Here is a 20,984-nt window from a genome sequence, read left to right as displayed (position 1 = left end):
TTATTTTCTTTATGTAACTTTTAGGAAATACAGTTCCCTTTTTGGCATCCTCATTACGAGCTTCATTATGAGCTTATCTTCTTTCTTTTCCTCTTCTTTTTGGTTACAGTATAAAGAAGTGAGATACAGTCAAAACTAATATACATTAAATAACTTAATGATCATCCATAAATCAAAAGAAAAACTTAAAAAGAGACGAAAAGAGTAAAAGAAAAAAAACGGATTAACAATAACGTCTTAGATATGTCGGTACCACTTAACAATAAGACTACCCTTAAAGGGTTTACCAATAGTTTGTAATTCATTAATTAGGTTGTGAACACTTGTGAAGACATGAGATAAACAGGGCAACTGTGACCGGTTGCTTGCCAAATAGTGAGCCCACATGTATCTGTACTGCTAAGCCTTATATTGGCTACTTAGCTTACTTTGTCTTCTTCATCACCCAGCATCCTTGGTATCTGTTAGGCTTCACTGAGTTGATTCTCGCTAAGTAGCCAATGTAAGGCTTAGTCATCTTGCCAAATAGTGAGCCTGTGTATAGAACTGGTTTATAAATGGTTCTTAATGATTAATAAAGTGTTTACAACCTAATTCATAACCTAATTATAAACCCTTTAAAGGGTAGTCTTATTGTAAAGTGGTACCCATAAATCTAACAGATGTTGGATACATGATTCTTATGATATGATGAGCTTCTCAAAATATACTCTCATAAATCCGTAGCCCTGTGCTGATATTTTTTGTATTGGAACTTCAAAAAGATGTCTTCATGGCAGTGTGTTAGCCGGTTAGGGCCATTTCAAGAAAAGAAAAAGGGGAGGGGGAATATTCATAGATAAAAGTTGTTAATTTACTAGAAAAAAACATGGATATTTTCAGAGTTTCAATCGGTAATTGATCACAAATTGACATAAAATGTCCTAGTTTTCCAAGTTTTTTGCTCAATATTTGTAACAATCAGACTTGTTTGTTAAATGTACTTGAGTGTTTTCTTTCTAGTTAATTAACTTGAATGTATTTGCTATTAATCTCTTTAGCATTCAAAAGTCATCATGGTGTCTGAGTTTCTTCTTGGAATATAACTCCCCTCTGCCGGCTCTCTATTTCTTTTTTTTACCTACAATGATCAAAAAAAGCCGTTGTACACAAGCTGGTAACATCCTAATATCCTTTATCAGTTCATCTTATTGTGTTCGTATGCTGTGAAGGTGCTCCTGGATGACGGCATTATCAACGTGGGCACGGTGGCGTCTTCTCGCTACGTGGCTCCCATAAAGCCCCGGGTGGACAAACTGCTGAGACAGCTGACCCTCTTCAACCAAACACTGGTAAAGGCTCGGAACAAAAGAGTCACTCCTCCTATCTGTATATGTGAACCTTGTTTTCAACTGTCCTGCAATCACTTCATCACTAACAAAAGGATTCATTCATTAACTCTCAAATGATCCAACTCAACCCTGAAGCACTTCTGTCGAATACAAATGAAGAAAAGCCACACTTCTATAACAAAGTCTTCTCGACTTAAATGCATTTTTTGGACTTTGGATTTGGCCTCAAATGTAACACATTAGCTCCCCCTAGTGACTGCCATCAAGACCTTTCCTAATACATCCTGCTTATTAGTGTTTATTGAGGCAGTGAGGCAGGAAAGACAGACAGTATTGCATCATTTATTTCTCCTCCCCATCCTATATGTCCCCTTCCTTTGCCAGGATGAGTGGCTCACGTGTCAAAGGAACTGGCTTTACCTGGAGAGTATCTTCCTGGCCCCGGACATCAAGAGGCAGCTGCCTGCCGAGTCCAAGATGTTTCTCAAGGTGGACAAGTCCTGGAAGGCGATCATGGCAAAAGTCAATATGTTTCCCAATGCCATGAAAGCAGCCACGCAGCCTGGTAGGTAGCTGTGATGGAGAGAAATACCCGTAGCATACATTTGACCAGGGATTTGACTTTGATTGAGTGCTTTATATGAACCTCATTATATCGTGGGACCCTGTATCTCTGAAATATATTACATTTACAAATTATCTGGAAAAGGATGTAAACCTAATATAAGTATCACAAAAGAAGGATAATTTGACCTGATTACTTTTGATAGCCTCCGTATGAAATCCACTGCAAATAAACACACGTGTACTATGTAGGAATACAACCTAGCCAATAGCTGCCTTTTTCCAGATTCATCTTACGAAGATTTAAAGATGCCTTATAATTATTTCCTGTTTTCTTTTGCCTTTAATGTTGTGTGTTACATACCTACAGAAGGCTCATGTCATCCCCTGCACATTCTTTATTCCATAGATGCCGCATTGAGAGATTACACAAAGAAAGAGGGCGACATTTCCAACCTGTTAAAACAAATGTGAACTTGAGGTCATCATGATGAAGATTAGATTTGGGACTTGTGATATGTTGAGATGTGTGCACTTGTGCTTTGTAATACATCGTTTTGATATTGTAGTCCTGATAAATAATCATAATAATTGTTTTAATATACCAGTTATCTGATTGTGTCTTTAATGATGTCACTGTTAAGGAATCCAGTTACCTTTGCTTCACTCAGGCTCTTGTTTTATCTTACACAGACCTGCTGGAGACTTTCCAGCACAACAACGAACTTTTGGATGAGATACAGAAGTGTCTGGAAGACTACCTGGAGTCCAAGAGAGTCATTTTCCCCAGGTATACGCACACTTGGCTTTTTACATATTATATACAAAAGCAAAGGATAACATTTTCTATTATACTTTGCCTTATTTATTTTTTCTACAACAGCATTTCAGGTCCATTGTAGGTTACACAAAGAAATGTAAAAAACGAAGTCGGTGTAGAAGGGTAATATTATCTGAGAATAAAATGGTGGATTTAATAGAAACAAATATACATTGTATGACATCTTAAAGTCATGAATGTGCGAGTCATCCAGTGCAGACTAGTGCAGGGCTAGTGGCGTCTATGGTGTTAATTATTATCATATATTTTTAAAGAAACGATATCCTTTCACTTTGCGATGTTAGATTTGATTAGTTTAGATTTATTTATTTAATCCTAATGTTGGGAAATGGTTCAAATTGAAGTCAATAAAGTAAATCCAATCAAATCTAGCTACGGAAATGTTGGGCCGTTGGGTAGCTTGCTTGGTAGAGCTTGAAGCCCATGTACTGGGGCTCAGTCACTTCATTTGTCCAAAAAAAGAAAAAGAAAAATAATAATAATAATTTCCCCCAGATGTATCACAGAAGCATTTACTGAAAGGGGCCTAATATGCTTTTTGGGTGACCCTCCACGGAGAGTTTCTCTCCCACACTCCCCCCCCCCCCCCGGCCTGAAATGCCTCCACTGAACTCCTTTGTTTTCTTCTGTAACATAATGACATCACTATGTAACTACTGTTGACTACTGATCCAACACATTTAACCTGCTAATAGGTGGAATATCACTAGCGATTGACCAATCACAACAGAGCCGGCCAGCTAACCAAATAGGGTCCTTTTTTAAAGCCTCCAATATACATAGTGTCCCTCTGAGAGCTTGATAAACCTCTCTCTCCGGTGAGTCATTAACATGGTGTTGTGGCTGCTGATGATAAGCAGCCTGATAATTCCTCTGTCTATCTGTCTCCCAGGTTCTGCTTCTTATCTAACGATGAGCTGCTAAAGATCCTGGCTCAGACAAGAAACCCGCAGGCGGTGCAGCCCCATCTCAGGAAGTGTTTCGATGCCATTATAAGGCTCGACTTTGCCTTGCTGGCCGAACAATCTCCTGGGGCTATGGCAGGAAGTGAGTCCAACCAGGAGTCCATCTACAGCAAAGACATCCTGAGCATGGTTTCTCCTGAAGGAGAGAAGGTCAGCTATGAGTCACCTTTACACCTACTCTATCCTCTTGTGTTCTTTTTTCACTAATGATCGCCTCGCTGCACATTATCCCTTACTTGTCCCGCTTTGATCACAAAAGGGCAAATCTAAGGAGAATTGACCCAGAGGATTCACCGCAAACCTTTATTAAAGCACGTCCTTCACTGTAACTGATCCTGCCTTTCTGTGTGTAAGTGCAGGTGGCTTTGACTAAAGGTCTGAAGGCGCAGGGTAATGTGGAGGACTGGCTCTGTAAGGTGGAGGAGGCCATGTTCAACTCGCTGCGCCGCCTCAGCAAGGCCGCCATCGCTGACTACCAGATCAAATCCAGAGAGGAGTGGGTGATGGCTGGACATGCATCGCAGGTACATACACGCAAACATAATGCATCCAAAAACATTGTCAATGTAAACATTTGTTATCAATTTGTCAGCTTTAATGCAAAAGGCATACATTTTGGAACTGGTTTGAGTTTGTTTTTTTCAATCTTAGCTCCTTTAATCAGTTAATAAAAAACTGTACTGCTAAGTATAGACGACCCCTTAGACACTTCAAGACAACATATTCCTATTTAAACCCAATAAAACCCTAATGCATTATTACACAGCCATTACAGAATGGAGTCAGACATTTTATAATAGCAGGGTTTGAATCTAAAGTTCTCAATTTTGGCCAAGTTACGGTAAATACAATACTTTATTATAATACAAACTTATCGGCCTTGCATTGCCAATATGAAATACAAGACATTGTTAGACATATTTCCTAGTCAATTTCTCTTATTCTATTTTCCAAACTAACTCTTATCTTTGCAACTCTCTTGATTGTTTAGACCGAGACTAAATGTAACCACTTAATAAAGTGTGTGTGTGTGTGTGTGTGTGTGTGTGTGTGTGTGTGTGTGTGTGTGTGTGTGTGTGTGTGTGTGTGTGTGTGTGTGTGTGTGTGTGTGTGTGTGTGTGTGTGTGTGTGTGTGTGTGTGTGTGTGTGTGTGTGTGTGTGTGTGTGTGTGTGTGTGTGTGTGTGTGTGTGTGTGTGTGTGTGTGTGTGTGTGTGTGTGTGTGTGTGTGTCCACCAGGTGGTGCTGACCATCTCCCAGTTGATGTGGTGCAGGGACATGGACGCCTGCCTGGAGGGAGACCATGACCACTTTGCTGCCCTGCAGGAATTTGAACTCATTAACATTGATGTAATACACCTTATTAAACTACTTCTCACTTTTCACTGAATTAAAAAAAATAGACAATGTTTAGATCAAATATAAATATGTGAGAAACGGTGTACAGGTAAATATAACTAAATATGACAAATATTCTATACTTAATAAGCCGTTTCAATATGTAGTATTGCTACTTAAATCTGAGTACATTTTCCACAACTGGTGTTTTTTTTTCCTTTGGAACTTTTACTCTTAAAAGCTGATTGTGTGATTGTGTTTGTGTGTATTCCAGAGGCTGATTGCCCTGGCAGCGTTGGTACGAGGAGAGCTGCCTGCTTTACACCGTAACATCATCACTGCCCTCATCACCACCGACGTCCACGCCAGGGATATTGTAACAGACCTCATCCAGCAGAAGGTAAAATAGTGTTGTGTGCAAAACACATGCAGACACCATGAAGCAGCTTATATGGATGTCTGTCTTTGGTTTGGTATAGAGTGTCGCAGTTTTGTACAAAGCCAAATAAAGTCACTCAAGTCATAAATAGGCAAGAAAAATAATGAGATTACAATTAAAATGTAATTATAAATTAAAAGAAAAAACCTTGAAAACCCATTTTTTATAGTACATTTATTTTTTATTTATCTCAGATAATATCAATGTTTTTTTTGGTACATTTTCAACTTAAGTCTTGTATTATTAATCACAATTGTACTCCTCCTCTTTTTTGTATCTTACCCTACATTGGCCCTAATACGAGATAAGATGCAAAAGATCGAATTAGGTTAGATAGGGCAAAGCAGCACATTTGTATGGTTTTTGAACTTAATAGTCAGCAGTAAGCAATTTCCCACATGTATAGCAAGAGAAGCTGATAATAGACTGGTGCAGTGGTGATGTCTTTGTGTACGCCGACCTCGAAGATAGAGCCCCAAGGGCTAGCACAACTAAAAGCAATGGGATTTTCCCATTGGAATTTGAATAATTGCGGAAAAGATACACAGAAAACAAACATTTATGATTTATGTGACGACACGTTTTCTACAGCAAGATAGTCTCTACATATTAACACCACTTTTTTCTAGTTAAGGCATAAATGCTTAATACTTAACATTAGGCTTTAAACAAACTAAATAACATTTGCGTGTCACCACCGCTAAACTTAATGCGCACTTTTTAATAATAATAAGAATAGCTTGGATTTATATAGCGCCTTTCATGGGACCCAAGGTCGCTTTACAAAGAAAAACAGGAGTAAAAACAAACAAAAACAAAAGGCAGTCAGACAACCAGTCAGACAGACAACACAACAAATAGATTAGGGGCCGAAGGCCTTAGTAAACAGATGGGACTTGAGGGCCCTTTTGAAGGCGTCAAGCGTGGGGACGTTGCGGATCTCCGCAGGGAGATCGTTCCAGAGGGTGGGGGCTGCCACGCTGAAGGCTCTGTCCCCGAAGGTTCGCAGTTTGGTGCGGGGGGTGGTAAGCAGGCCAGAGTCTGAGGACCGCAGGTTCCGGGGAGGGGCATGTGGGCGAAGGATGTCCGATAGGTACTGGGGGGCAAGGGCATGGAGGGACTTGTAGGTGAGGAGGAGGACTTTTAGGTTATGCGGCAACCAGTGGAGGTGGATGAGGGTGGGAGTGATGTGCTGCCACGGCTTTGTGTGCGTGAGTACCCTAGCAGCACAGTTTTGGACATACTGGAGCCTGTCCAGGGTTTTGTTGGGAACCCCGAACAGGACACCATTGCAGTAGTCCAAGCGGGAGGCGACAAACGCATGGACTAGGGTTTCGGCAACCGACTCCGAGAGTGACGGTCGGAGTCTGGCAATGTTCCTCAGATGGAAAAAGGCAGATTTGGTCACAGACATGACGTGGGAATGGAAGGAAAGGGTGGAGTCGAGGATGACACCCAGGTTGCAGGCTTCAGGAGATGGGGAGATGGAGCAGCCGTCATTTGGTAAAATAGCTTTTATAACTTGCCACATTAAAGTATCTCCATCATTCTTCTTCAGGTGGACTCCAGGTCTAACTTTGAGTGGCAGCGGCAGCTACGCTACTACTGGGACCTGGACCAGGACACCTGTGTCGCCAAAATGGCTCTGTCCACTTACATCTACGGCTATGAATACCTGGGAGCCTGTCCTAGACTGGTTATCACACCACTCACTGTAAGTAGCACATTAATACACATGGGTAATGGTACTGAGACACAAGCAGACCTACAGTATACTGTAGATGCCTAAGCCACTCCCAACATTAATCAACCCCCTGTAAACACTCCTAGCTACCAAACCACTATATAGTGTGGAACAAAACACATATTTGACCATTTCTGCCTGTCACCATTTTTACATCTCAATATAAGATTTAAGAAAATGTTGCTATTTCATCTTTTCAGTGGGCGCTTAGGCCATGACCAGAAGTCAATAAGTGGCCTTTCTGCATTTTTATACATATATTTATTCATAGGTTAACACATAACACAACAAGTGGGCAGTTAGGGCATGCAGTAAATATGTAAATGTTGCACTGTTCAAGAACGTACTGTATGCTTTTAGATTTAAAAGGAATCTCTCCGGGGAACATCAGCTTATGGTGGTGGAGAGCTTTGTGTGTCCATATGAGGCGGTGCAGTGTTGTCTGGAGCCTTGTGTTCCTGGTACGGTCTCTCATGGCAAATGTCTCTCAGACAAGGGGCCTGACTAAGAATGGTTCAAGAAAAAACCCCATGAAAGATGGAGAAAGAAGGGAAGTTACCTGGCCCAGAGGGAAGCCCAGGGTCCCCTTCTGGAGCCAACCCGACTCCAGATGAGCGGTTGTAGATGGATGGTGGTCTAGAAACACTTTATTGCAGTGTAAATGGTTGCAAACTACCCCCTTTTGACCCTCCTTACATTTGTCTGTACATGACAAACATTAATAAATAATTGTGCTGCAGCAGCTAAACGTATATATATCTGTATCATAGTTTGTATCACTGTTAGTCAAACTGTCCTTTCTCCCCCCTTCCCCAGGACCGTTGCTACCTGTGTCTGATGGGAGCTCTACAGCTGGACCTGGGAGGGGCTCCAGCTGGGCCAGCGGGGACGGGCAAAACAGAGACCACCAAGGACCTGGCTAAAGCTATGGCTATTCAGTGTGTGGTCTTCAACTGCTCTGACGGACTCGACTACAAGGTCAGCCACGACAAACCATATTCATCTATAACCCACACCCTTTCATTCGGGAATTTGTACCTCCTTTTTTGCCATCCCCCGCACTTATTTATACGTGAACCAATGGATTAGGAAGTACTTGGATATTTTATTTAAGTAATACTAGTCATATCCCAGTATCAAATCAAATCAAGTTTTATTTATATAGCACATTTATAAACGATTTTTGGTCGAGCCAAAGTGCTGTACATATAATAAAAATAGCCTACAGTAGAGACACTTTACAGCAAATACAACAGCACAGATTGTTCAGAATATGAGTATGAGAAAAACGACACCCTCTATCCTTAGACCAGTGGTTCTCAACTGGTCAGGCCTCGGGACCCACTTTTTACTTAGTCAATAAATCGCGACCCGAAATTTTGAACCACTCAAATCTATTCAACACAAAATCGTACAGTAAAATATACTCTTTTCAGCATACATTATTCATTAAAGTGAAGTACAGTGCATATATCCCTTATATCCAGGGCTGCACATAACTGGTGCGCAGGTGCGCATGCGCACCTCTGCCAAAAAAAGAGCACCGGGTCATTTGAAACAAAGCGCATTTGCGTACCAACATTGAGAGAGGGAGAGAGGGAGAGAGAGAGAGAGAGAAGGGGAAAGAGAAAAGAGAAAATAGAGGATAGATGAGAGAGAGAGAGAAGAGATAGAGAGAGAAAGATATTTGCGAGTTGCATATGAACCATGATATGAACTCAGGGTCGGCCCGTAGCACTGGCCAGATGTTCGCCTAGGGCGCCAGATCTGGGGAGGTGCTGCGCTGCCAGCTCTGGGAGGGAAAAAAACCATTTTTGACTGTTGGGGCTCATCCTAATTTTCGGCCTTGATGTAACAATATTCATAATTAAGTAAATGTAACACCCTTTTCACCCCGGTTACACGTTTCATTTGCCCTGTACGATGGGCGCTGTAAGTGATGAAAATGGGGGATGTTGGCTTATCTGGCGCCCGCAGCTCACAGCCAAAATGCGAGGGAGAGAGGGAGGGTGCACCGGTACCAGCGCTGTTGTTATTAGAATCTGGTGCTAGCTGCTCTAACGGATATAAGAAGAAGATGTTTCTACAATGATGTGGAGGGAGAGTCCTCTCCAGTCAGACTGAGAGGCTGATACTACAGCTCAGTGAGGTAAAGGACTCTGAGTGTTTAGATAGTTCACTTTAGTCTAAGTTCAAACACTTTGGTCACAATTTATGTAAACACATATTTCCAAGGCACTCCTTTATAATTATTGGGATAAACAGGTTTGAAATCATTCCAATGTATACTATAGGACAGTAACCAAAAATATCCTTTTAAACTGGAGAGATACAAAAAAATGCATACATAAATAAATGTTAAGGTAAAATAAGATATGAACAACATAAATAAAATAAGTTACATTCATTTGTTATTGGCTATGGTAGGCTATTGGTTATGTTCATATACTTATTTGATTACATCCACTTGTCTAAGATGACAACAGAGACTTTCGACCCAAAACCAGCTGTTGACTTGTGGATGCAAGCAGCTAATCACAGACTCAACCAGAGAGGAAGAAGTAGGCCTACATCATCAGCTACCATGTCTGACAGAGAGGAAGACAGTGAGGAGAACAGTCAGGAGGGTAGTGATGACAGTTTGTAGGATTACTGCTCGTGCTTATGTTGTCTTGTGTTCACCTCTGCATGTGTGTTCTGTGTTCACCTCTGCATGTGTGTTCAGTGTTCACCTCTGCATGTGTGTTCTGTGTTCACCTCTGCATGTGTGTTCTGTGTTCACCTCTGCATGTGTGTTCAGTGTTCACCTCTGCATGTGTGTTCTGTGTTCACCTCTGCATGTGTGTTCAGTGCCGTGTGTCTGGCAAATAAAGTCAAGACCCCCTCAAAAGTTACAGTTTATTTCATTTTAAGGATGAGCACCAAGCAACATCTCCAGGTGCTCCTTTGAGAACCAGGGCAAAAAAGTGATGTGCACCCCTGGATATATCCCTTCACAGAACTAAAGTATGCTTTTAAATAAGGTTTAATGAGATGATGGAATCAAAGCTGAACTGTATAACATAAAAAGGCCCACATGCTGAAAACCCAACCCCAGAAGGGGGGTCTGGGGGGATTCTCCCCCAGGAGATTTTTTGAAATACTAACATATAAACTACCCATTCTGGTACACTCTGAGAAGAAAATAAATAAATATATTACTACCCGACATATTAATAATATTTTATGCCATTGTTTGTTTTTCACTTTGTTCTGACATCTTGCTGCTCCTCACAGAGAGAAGAGCAAAGAGGAGAGAGTCTGTGTGAATTACTTTAAATTGTGGGTAAGGGTAGATAGCCCCCATTGTTCTGTGACCTGTCAATCATCAAACTGGGGGTCATATTTCATTATGTGTTCATTTCTATCTGAAGTTGTACCCATGGATGTATAAAGAATAGTTTTACCGCAAAGTTATTTTCCGTGGGGACTTCCGGCAACAATCTTGATTCTGATCAAAGGCCAGAAGACTCGAAAAAACATCAGCAAGATGTTTTATTGAGTCCGCGACCCACTTTTGGGTCGCGACCCACCAGTTGAGAACCACTGCCTTAGACCCTCACATCGTACAAGGAAAAACTTCCAGAGAAAACCCACAGTTTAAAGGGAAAACATGGGAGAAACCTCAGGGAGAGCAACAGAGGAGGGATCCCTCTCCCAGGACGGACAGACGTGCAATAGATGCCGTGTGTAAATCTAAGAGATAATACATGTAAAAAGACACTGTTACATGAAATCATCAAAAGAGGAATAAAGTACCAACATTTGAAGTCAGATATAGCCACTATACTTACTATTGTATTATGAATTAATGTACCGGTATGTGTATACAACTTTAATATTGCAGATGGCTAATTTTAAATGTTATGTATTTAATATTCTTCTTCATACAAAGCTTGGAAGATTCGGAATTTCCCCCATGGGGTAAATACAGTCTTATTTCAATATTAATATCATTATCAGTTTCATATACTGTTCATATTTTCTTTGTATTTAAACAAAAATAAATATATTAATCAAATAACTCTCATTCTCCCTGTGCCTACTGGGAAATACCACTAGATGGCACTATTGCAATAGCAGTGACGTGCCAGTGACAGGTTTACATTGTGTTGTGCTTCTGAAACATTTCCTTAACGCACATTTATTTTTCCTTTCCTCTATGATCTTTAATTATATTTTCCACAACCAAATTGATACAGCAGCATTTTTAAAAGACATTACACGTGAGTGAAAAATAATAAAAACACCAACAAAATCTACAATAAATATGCACATATCAACAGGCAAAAGATAAATAAACTTATATTTTCATAGATCTATATAAAGCTGTAGAGCATCTTTATCTTGGTCATCCTTTTTTTAAAATATGTTTCCAACAGTCAAAAAGAACCACAGTGCTGATTTTCAGTGTAATAATCTTCAATTTTGCATAAGAATAAATCACTCTTTTATAAGCCCCAAAACATGAAAGTGGGGCTTTAACCTTGAGACACTCTCATCTTTTCGATGTGATATTAAACAGTGATTTATCTTGCAGTGAAGTTGGATCTGGAAAAACCATTCTCTCTGTCTGCTGTAGTTAGCATTAGCTTTAGCATTAGGGTGAGCATTAGCGTTAGCGTGTGCTGCAGTGGGACAGGGCTTTGATTTAGCACTCTCTCGTTTATGTGTTAGTTTTTTTCAGCTCTGCTCCACTGTGGCTTAGCAACATTAAACTGTAATATTTAATTTGGCTGTCCATGAGATATGAATAACTCTAGATGCTGTGTTTTATTAATTCATTAGTTTCACCCATTGGATGAAGTTACAGAACCCAAGTATGAAATATACTAACACTACCTGTCTCCTGTTCATGCAAACATACACTGAACAAAAATATAAATGCAACACTTTTGTTTTTGCTCCCATTTTTCATGAGATGAACTCAAAGATCTAAAACATTTTCTATATACACAAAATAACCATTTCTCTCAAATATTATTCACAAATCTGAAAAAATCTGTGATAGTTAGCACTTCTCCTTTGCCGAGATAATCCATCCCACCTCACAGGTGTGGCATATCAAGATGCTGATTAGACAGCATGATTATTGCACAGGTGTGCCTTAGGCTGGCCACAATAAAAGGCCACTCTGAAACGTGCAGTTTTACTTTATTGGGGGGGTCCGAAAACCAGTCAGTATCTGGTGTGACCACCATTTGCCTCACGCAGTGCAACACATCTCCTTCGCATAGAGTTGATCAGGTTGTTGATTGTGGCCTGTGGAATGTTGGTCCACTCCTCTTCAATGGCTGTGCGAAGTTGCTGGATATTGGCAGGAACTGGAACACGCTGTCGTATACGCCGATCCAGAGCATCCCAATCATGCTCAATGGGTGACATGTCCGGTGAGTATGCTGGCCATTCAAGAACTGGGATGTTTTCAGCCTCCAGGAATTGTGTACAGATCCTTGCAACATGGGGCCGTGCATTATCATGCTGCAACATGAGGTGATGGTCGTGGATGAATGGCACAACAATGGGCCTCAGGATCTCGTCAGGGTATCTCTGTGCATTCACAATGCCATCAATAAAATGCACCTGTGTTCGTCGTCCATAACATACGCCTGCCCATACCATAACCCCACCACCACCATGGGCCACTCGATTCACAACATTGACATCAGAAAACCGCTCACCCACACGACGCCACACACGCTGTCTGCCATCTGCCCTGAACAGTGAAAACCGGGATTCATCCATGAAGAGAACACCTCTCCAACGTGCCAGACGCCATCGAATGTGAGCATTTGCCCACTCAAGTCGGTTACGACGACGAACCGGAGTCAGGTCGAGACCCCGATGAGGACGACGAGCATGCAGATGAGCTTCCCTGAGACGGTTTCTGACAGTTTGTGCAGACATTCTTTGGTTATGTAAAAAACGATTGTTGCAGCAGCTGTCCGAGTGGCTGGTCTCAGACGATCTTGGAGGTGAACATGCTGGATGTGGAGGTCCTGGGCTGGTGTGGTTACACGTGGTCTGCGGTTGTGAGGCCGGTTGGATGTACTACCAAATTCTCTGAAACGCCTTTGGAGACGGCTTATGGTAGAGAAATGAACATTCAATTCACGGGCAACAGCTCTGGTGGACATTCCTGCTGTCAGCATGCCAATTGCACGCTCCCTCAAAACTTGCGACATCTGTGGCATTGTGCTGTGTGATAAAACTGAACATTTTAGAGTGGCCTTTTATTGTGGCCAGCCTAAGGCACACCTGTGCAATAATCATGCAGTCTAATCAGCATCTTGATATGCCACACCTGTGAGGTGGGATGGATTATCTCGGCAAAGGAGAAGTGCTCACTATCACAGATTTTTTTCAGATTTATGAACAATATTTGAGAGAAATGGTTATTTTGTGTATATAGAAAATGTTTTAGACATGGCAGCATTCTGCATAGAAAACATTGAAAAACCTAAATCACATCTCTTTTAATTTTCTTTTACGTTAAAATTAATATTCAGAGAGCTACAGTATATGGCAGCTCTTTCACTTGAATAAAGGCACCGGTGGCCCACATTCATCTTTAAACAAAATAGAAGTCGAAATGACAACATAAACCTTTTATTATCTGACTAATAATATTTCTGTTTTGTGTTGTCACACTTCTGTCCTCCAGATGATGGGGCGCTTCTTCAGTGGGCTTGCTATGTCCGGTGCTTGGTGCTGTTTTGATGAATTCAACCGAATCGACATTGAAGTGTTGTCTGTCATCGCTCAGCAGCTTATAACTATACGGAACGCCAAAGCTGATAAGGTACATCTAAACACACAAACACACACCTTTATTGCAATGTTCAAAAGAATTACGAATAATTACTACGCTCTACTATGCTTTGATTCAAGTGTTCAAGTGTTTGCAGGTGGGGTCTTTTTTGACGTATTTTATGTTAAGAAAATGCCTTAAGTTTGTATAAACCAGAGATCTTATTTTAGGCATCTAATCTTAACATTTTCTAAATAACTTTGACTTCGAGACGAGGGAACCAGAAATGGTAAAATGCTAACCCATTTAGTTTTAGTCCTTATTCCTGCACCATATCCGCTATATGCTAAAAGTCCAACTGAACGGCATTCCGTGATCTAGTGTAGCATTACTGTTTATTCCCATGGAGACCATCAGATTCGGAGCCAGCACAGATTCCATCAATTAGAATTGATTCAGGTCCATAAATTGCTGCCACACGCAATCAGACTTTCCTCGCTTGTTTAGGACGTCACACTCACACATAAACATTTCCCTCTACTGTTCCACGCAGCTGTCCAAGTTTCATTTTGAGGGCCGGGAGATCAAGCTGGTGATGACGTGTGCTGCGTTCATCACCATGAACCCGGGCTACGCCGGGAGAACAGAGCTCCCCGACAACCTCAAAGCTCTCTTCAGACCTATCGCCATGATGGTGCCCAACTATGCCCTGATTGCTGAGGTAAACCCTGCTTGATTGAATTATGCTGGTTTATTTTCTCTTTCAATTGTCACTCACTCCTTAGTTTCTCCGCTCTCTGCAGGTGAGTTTGTACTCCGAGGGATTCGAGTCCAGTAAGACCCTGGCGAGGAAAATGACCCAAATGTACAAGCTGTGCTCGGAGCAGCTGTCTCAGCAGGACCACTACGACTTTGGCATGAGAGCCGTCAAGTCCGTCCTGGTCATGGCGGGGTCAGGCCATCCACTCATGCATACACAATAACACGTCTGTGCACTCATACAGAGACATTTACCTTTTCAGGCATGTCCCAGAAGGACCATTGTTACCGTGGCGCTCACACATGCATAAATACACAAAGTATATTTAGCAAACATTAACAGAATGCTGATATGTATTCTAAACAGCACAGTTGTCATTAGTAGTTTGTTGCAGAGGCAGTCATCCTTAGTGAGCTTAAAGGTCATGCTTTGCACTGAACCTTCATATATTTAGCTTCAATATTTAATTCTGCACAGGTGATTACTCATATCAGTTAGGTAACAGGTACAAACAAAATGTATCTCAAGTAAAAATGATCTAAATGCAGGCAGGCAGCAGCTGAGAACTAGCATGTTTGTTTTTCTCCAAAATGAACATTATGGAGCGCTGTTTTAGCATCTTAATCTGCTAATATTATCAAGATGTATTAATTGGTAGCAGGACGTTTTTGTTTTATTGTGAAAGACTGGCACTTTGTTCAGCAAAGAGGACAGTGGAGATGAAACACAGACTACAAGAGCAGACTGACATTTTAAATATATATCCTTTATTTAAAGGTATGGTAGGTAATTCACTTCAGAAACACTCTGTGTTATATTCCATGGAATGCTCTTAACATCCCGATAGCAATGAATATATTAAATGCTTTGACAATAAATACATTAAAAAATGTCATCTGTGGAAGCCGTGGCGCTGTAAAGAGTGGCCCCGGCTCGGCTAAAATAACTGGATGGCCGATCTGCCTGTCAGCCTTCCATCTCGTGCACAAACTTACCTCGTGCCCTCATTGGTCATGTGCGTGTTCGTGTGTGTTGGAGGAGGGGCTCTGTGAGGAAGTCTGAAGGAAGGGGCAGATTTTTTTCGGTTGCGTACTTTCAAATTCTAGCACACTCAAGCTGGTTTCTCCATTCTTACCTACCCTACCTTTAACCAGGTAAAAGTCTCATCAAAATCTCTTTTTCAAGAGCGACCTGGCCAAGAGGGCAGCATAATTGCCTCAAATAAAGAGGCAAGCATACGTTAATAAAATGAAGATCAAGGAAGTAGTAGCTAGTAATAACAGCAGTAAAAAGGTAAAACTATATATTTCACAGATGTTATCCTTTTCTTTCTTGGTATGACTAGCTTGAAAACAGAAAACAATCACTTTCGTTGCGTGTGGTATTGCTCACTTAGGCATATTCAACATAAGTTGAATGAAAGGTGAAACTCGTAAATAGATGAAAGAAAAGAGTAGGCAAAAAAACCACAACAGAAGAATTTGCAGATGGCAGAAACTGTTGATCCTAGTGTGCGTGGGCGCATACATACATTTAAATTGATTTCTTTTGAAAGAAAAACAGAGTTCATAGATTTTCCGCCGCTGATAAGAATGAAAACGACAAATGTTCACTCCGATGAAGACACAGCACTGTCGTGATGTTTGCACGGCTGCAAATCTATCAGTGCGCTCCGATTCCCCTCAGAGATTTGCTCTCCAAGATCTAAGTAGCACCTGAATCTGCATGCTGGAAGATGTGCGGAGAACCTGGATTCAGCCCGAGTTGAATGGATCTTTTCGACCATTTGCGGTGAAAGTCCTGCTTTTTTCCAGTTGGTTATTAACCGAAGCTCGGGGAACTGTAATTAACTTGATATTCATTGTCTGTCTCTGCCTACAAATTACTCCTTGACTGCTTGTTTCGGGCTAAGCACACGCTCATTATCTCCCACTATAATGGTTTTTTCATTACATTTTTTTATACTCCAGCAGAGCCAACTTGTCTTCAGGATCATGCTGTGCAATATCAAATCATCAACATACATGGACTGCTTATTATCTTCATTACATCTCCATTTGTAACAACTCTATATTTTCCACTGACAAATATGCCCGTTATAACATCAATCTCCCCATATTATTGATATTTATCTGAACGAAATGCACCAACATCTTTGCCTGTGTTGACACTTATGATGTCAAATGAAAAGTATTATTGGATTTTTCTTTTTCCTATGATATGTTAATGCATTTTTAATTAAAAATTATTAGCTGGTTGATAGCTGGGAGTGAATAACAGATAGAAGATTGTTTTGTTGGTTGACCAAAACATAGTTAGAAATTAAGGAAACAGATCAATTACATCATTTTGTTGCTACAGCTGAAGATTATAAACTATTTATTGAAAATAGCTATCCAAATCGTCAAATATGTGTTAAGTAAGGGATAATGTGCCATTCACAAACCCAAAGTGTTGTGCTCTCCAAAAATATTCAAAAAATGATATTCAAAAAGGATCCCACTGTGTTTTCTGATGGAAGTACAGTGATATGTTTTTTTGGCAGCAGGTGACGTTAACCAGAGTTCTTTCTTCGGATTGATATGACTGCACATAGTTCCTTGATCAAAGCATAGCAGTATCCTCAGCAGCCGCCTGCTATCGAAAGAGAAAAGAGAAGACCCCTCAATATTCATGTTAACCAGAATGGTGTATTCAATTAAGCTGTGTTATATCTGGCAATGACTCTGAAGAAGACCCTGAAAATGCTGGATGTATACAGTAACAACCCTTACATGAAATGCATGTCATTTATTTGAATCATTTCATTTCAAGCCTTTATTTACCCAGGTGTATCACTTGAGATCATTGATCTCTTTTTCAAAGGAGACCTGCTCAAGTAGGTTCCATATAAAACAACAGAACAACAAAAGGGACATCATACAGCATCATTACAGGGATTACAATTTGCAACTAGAGAATGCAATTCCTGAAGAAATTGCTAGTGGGAATGCTTTATGCTGAAAAGCTGACGCTAAACTGCTATGCTGAAATGTAATGTGCAAGAAGAAAGTGAAGCATTTAGATTGAAATGATACATGAACACTGGGGGCTTGAATGTGTGATGAGAGAAGAAAAGAAAGTATAAAGGCTTGGAAAAGCAGCAGAATATTTGAACTGCAAACTTTTGAACTAACTTGATGGTTAATTATCTGTCGCCATGCCAACGGCATTTGATGACATCCCATAATACGCTTAGATGTGTTGATGGCTGCATCGTTACCAAACCTGTGAAGTTTTGTGGCGTTTGGAGCATTTTCACTGAAGTTATGAGAAAACCGTGTTTCATGGCGAGCATTGTGTTGCCATGGCAACGGCATTTGAAGAAATCTCAAAACGGTCCCGTAGATGTCTTCACGGCTGGACTGTTAGCACACATGTGAATTTTGATCACTTTTTGAACATTTTCATAGGAGTTATTGCGACATCGTCTTTTATGGCGAGGGATGGAAACGGCATATGATGAAACCCCATAATTGACGTAGAGCTGTTGAGGGCTGGACCGTTAACCACTATCTGAAGTGTGGTGCTGTTTTGACCCTTTTCATAGGCGTTACGACAACATCGTGTTTTATGGCGAGGGATGCGTTTCCATGGAAACGGCATATGGTGAGATGTCAGATTTGACGTAGAGCTGTTGAGGCATGGAGAGGTGATATACAGGTGAAGATTGTGGGACGACCGGACCGTGTCCATTGGAGCTACAGCGACATCGTGTTTTATGGCGAGGGATGCGTTTCCATGGAAACAGCATATGATGACACCCCATAATTGACGTAGAGCTGTTGAGGGCAGGACCATTAACCATTATCTGAAGTCTGCTGCTCTGAGCATGTCAGTTGGAGTTATGACATCATCGTGTTCCATGACACAGGTGTTTATATTTGAGCTAACAATGTGTCCGGAGATCAAAGGTTTCCATGGTGATCAAATACATGTGGCAAAGGCTCAAATTTGTTGAACAACACGTTTGTTAAAGGTGGGGTAGGTAAGTTTGAGAAACCGGCTCGAGAAACACTTTTTGTTATATTCCATGGAATGCTCTTAACATCCCGATAGCAATGAATTTCTTAAGTGCTTTGACAAAAAATCCATTAAAAAACGTCATCTGTGGAAGCCGTAGTACTGTAAAAAGCACGACCAATCATTTTAGCCGGCCCGGCTAAAATAACTGGATGGCCTACCTGCCTGTCAGCCTTCCATCCGTGCACAAATGTATCTCGTGCCCTCATTGGTCATGTGCACGTTCGTGTGTGTTGGAGGAGGGGCTCTGTAAGGAAGTGGCAGATTTTTTCCGGCTGTGTATTTTCAAATTCTAGCGCACTCGAACTGGTTTCTCCAAAATTACCTACCCCACCTTTTATTGACCAAAACATATGAACAGTTGGAAAATTGAAAATGGGATTATTATTAGGATTATTTGTAGGTCATTGAAAAGTAGAATCATTTAGAAAGATGTGAACATTGAAGTTTCTATTTTAGAAAAGCTGACACTGTAGTGCATCGTTGGTTTTAAAAGTGATTTATAAGAGTCATGTTTAAAGATGTGCAATACTTAAAACGTTTATAAAGGTCCTCTGAGTGTGTGTCATTAGTTAGCTGATAAAATGTTAGGGATACATACCTTGACATATTGACTACAAGAGCTTGAATCAAACAAGCAACCTTGTATTTGAAAGATTAACTGACATAGCAACAGTCGCACCTGGTATATAAGTGGTGTTGCTGAGTACTTTAAACGGTTCATGAATAGAGGGGACTTGAATGTGAAATAAGAACAAGAAAATAAAAGTCTAAATGCATGAAAAAGCAGCAGAATATTTGAACTGAAAACTTTAGAACTAAAAGCATACGTCACCAATAATGTCTAATATATGTGGAACATGTTGAAGTCAGTATGAAGTCTCCATCGGACGGAAAATAATAGGCTGACAGTCTGTTAAACTCCAGGGACCACGTCATTAGTCTGCTGCTCTAACTATGTCAATTGGAGTTATGACATCATCGTGTTCCATGACACAGGTGTTTATATTTGAGCTAACGACGTGTCCAGAGATCAAAGGTTTCCATGGTGATCAGTGAGAGGAGAGCATTTTCATTGTTCTGAATGAGAGATAAACCTGTTACATGTGAACGTTTTGTTGAAGAACCGTAACAGATATCGGTGACATTTCAAAGCGTGAAGCATGTCAAGGAACTTGAGCGTCTGAAGTGTAGTTTTTGTGTACTTTCGGGTTAATAATGTGGCCTTTTTGGCAGATTAACTAAAGGTGTGCGGCTGCTGTGGTGGGGAAAGATGAGGCTTAACTTACAATGGAGTTTAATGGAGACATGTTGAACGTTGTTGTCACTTCATGCCCTCAAGAGGCATTTTGTTTCATTATTTTGCTTAATTTTTTTTTATCCTTCAAGCTACGAGATGTTTTCCTACGTTTGTCATGAAAAATGATGTCTCAGGAATGTAGGGTTTGGGAATTATGGCAGGTTTAAAAGAAAATATGAAGGCAAAATTAAATCTGTCCTCCACTAAAATCTGAAGAAGGCCTCTTTACCAAGGTCTGAACAATGTTTAATATCTGTAAAAGTAAGAATCAGATTTAAAAGTTGTTTTACACGAATAATGTCAGAAAGATGTGTGACATTTTGTGGGAATGAGGTGTCTGAAGTATGATGGAGCAGTTAGCAGTTGATGAAGGAGAAGTTAGCAGTTGAAGTTGCATGAAGATTGTTGAAGTGTGAAGAGTTCTCCATTGACTTCCATGTTAAAAATGGGATGTATTATGGGATGTATCTCTGGAATTATGAAAGTTATGAATGATAAAAGTAATAGCCATTGATTCCCGACCGAGCTGAACGTTTTGATGTTTGAACGGAGTTTCTGCGATGTTCAATGTTGGAGAAGAAGCAGCGCAAAATAACCCGGCGGAATAATAAAGAATTTAGTGCGTAGCATAACAGATAGTGGGAATGCTGTGTCAGCATTCCCACTAAATGACTATCCACATGAACAGGTACCAACAGCATCCAATTGAGTAGCATCCAACCAAGCTTTAAAAACATTTAGTGGCACCAGATTGCTCAGTTTCCATTTAATTAGCAGACTATTCCAAGATAGAGGAGCTGCGCATCTAAAAGCTGTCTCCCCTAAGACAGTCCTAGCAGTTGGCACATTTAA

At 40.7% G+C, this 20,984-nt stretch overlaps 1 protein-coding gene across 5 annotated transcripts in view; it reads left to right on the top strand.

Moving 5' to 3' along the window:
• dnah6 (dynein, axonemal, heavy chain 6) overlaps positions 1-20,984 on the top strand; it is a 131,750-nt gene that overhangs the window by 19,182 nt on the left and 91,584 nt on the right. For all 5 annotated transcript variants that reach the window (XR_004567699.1, XR_004567700.1, XM_034202425.1 and 2 more), the window contains exons 23-34: positions 1,212-1,331; positions 1,716-1,896; positions 2,589-2,685; positions 3,629-3,851; positions 4,061-4,225; positions 4,939-5,049; positions 5,312-5,437; positions 7,035-7,190; positions 8,037-8,198; positions 13,924-14,061; positions 14,564-14,731; positions 14,814-14,962. Coding sequence is in view for 3 of the 5 variants with exons in the window: in XM_034202425.1 (XP_034058316.1) it covers positions 1,212-1,331; positions 1,716-1,896; positions 2,589-2,685; positions 3,629-3,851; positions 4,061-4,225; positions 4,939-5,049; positions 5,312-5,437; positions 7,035-7,190; positions 8,037-8,198; positions 13,924-14,061; positions 14,564-14,731; positions 14,814-14,962 (1,796 nt within the window). In the remaining 2 variants the exon portion in view is untranslated. The remainder of the gene's footprint in view (positions 1-1,211; positions 1,332-1,715; positions 1,897-2,588; positions 2,686-3,628; positions 3,852-4,060; positions 4,226-4,938; positions 5,050-5,311; positions 5,438-7,034; positions 7,191-8,036; positions 8,199-13,923; positions 14,062-14,563; positions 14,732-14,813; positions 14,963-20,984) is intronic.

This window comes from Gymnodraco acuticeps, unplaced genomic scaffold, assembly GCF_902827175.1.
Source record: "Gymnodraco acuticeps unplaced genomic scaffold, fGymAcu1.1, whole genome shotgun sequence".
In the NCBI taxonomy this organism is placed as follows: domain Eukaryota; kingdom Metazoa; phylum Chordata; class Actinopteri; order Perciformes; family Bathydraconidae; genus Gymnodraco; species Gymnodraco acuticeps.
This window is presented reverse-complemented; position numbering and strand designations above follow the sequence as displayed.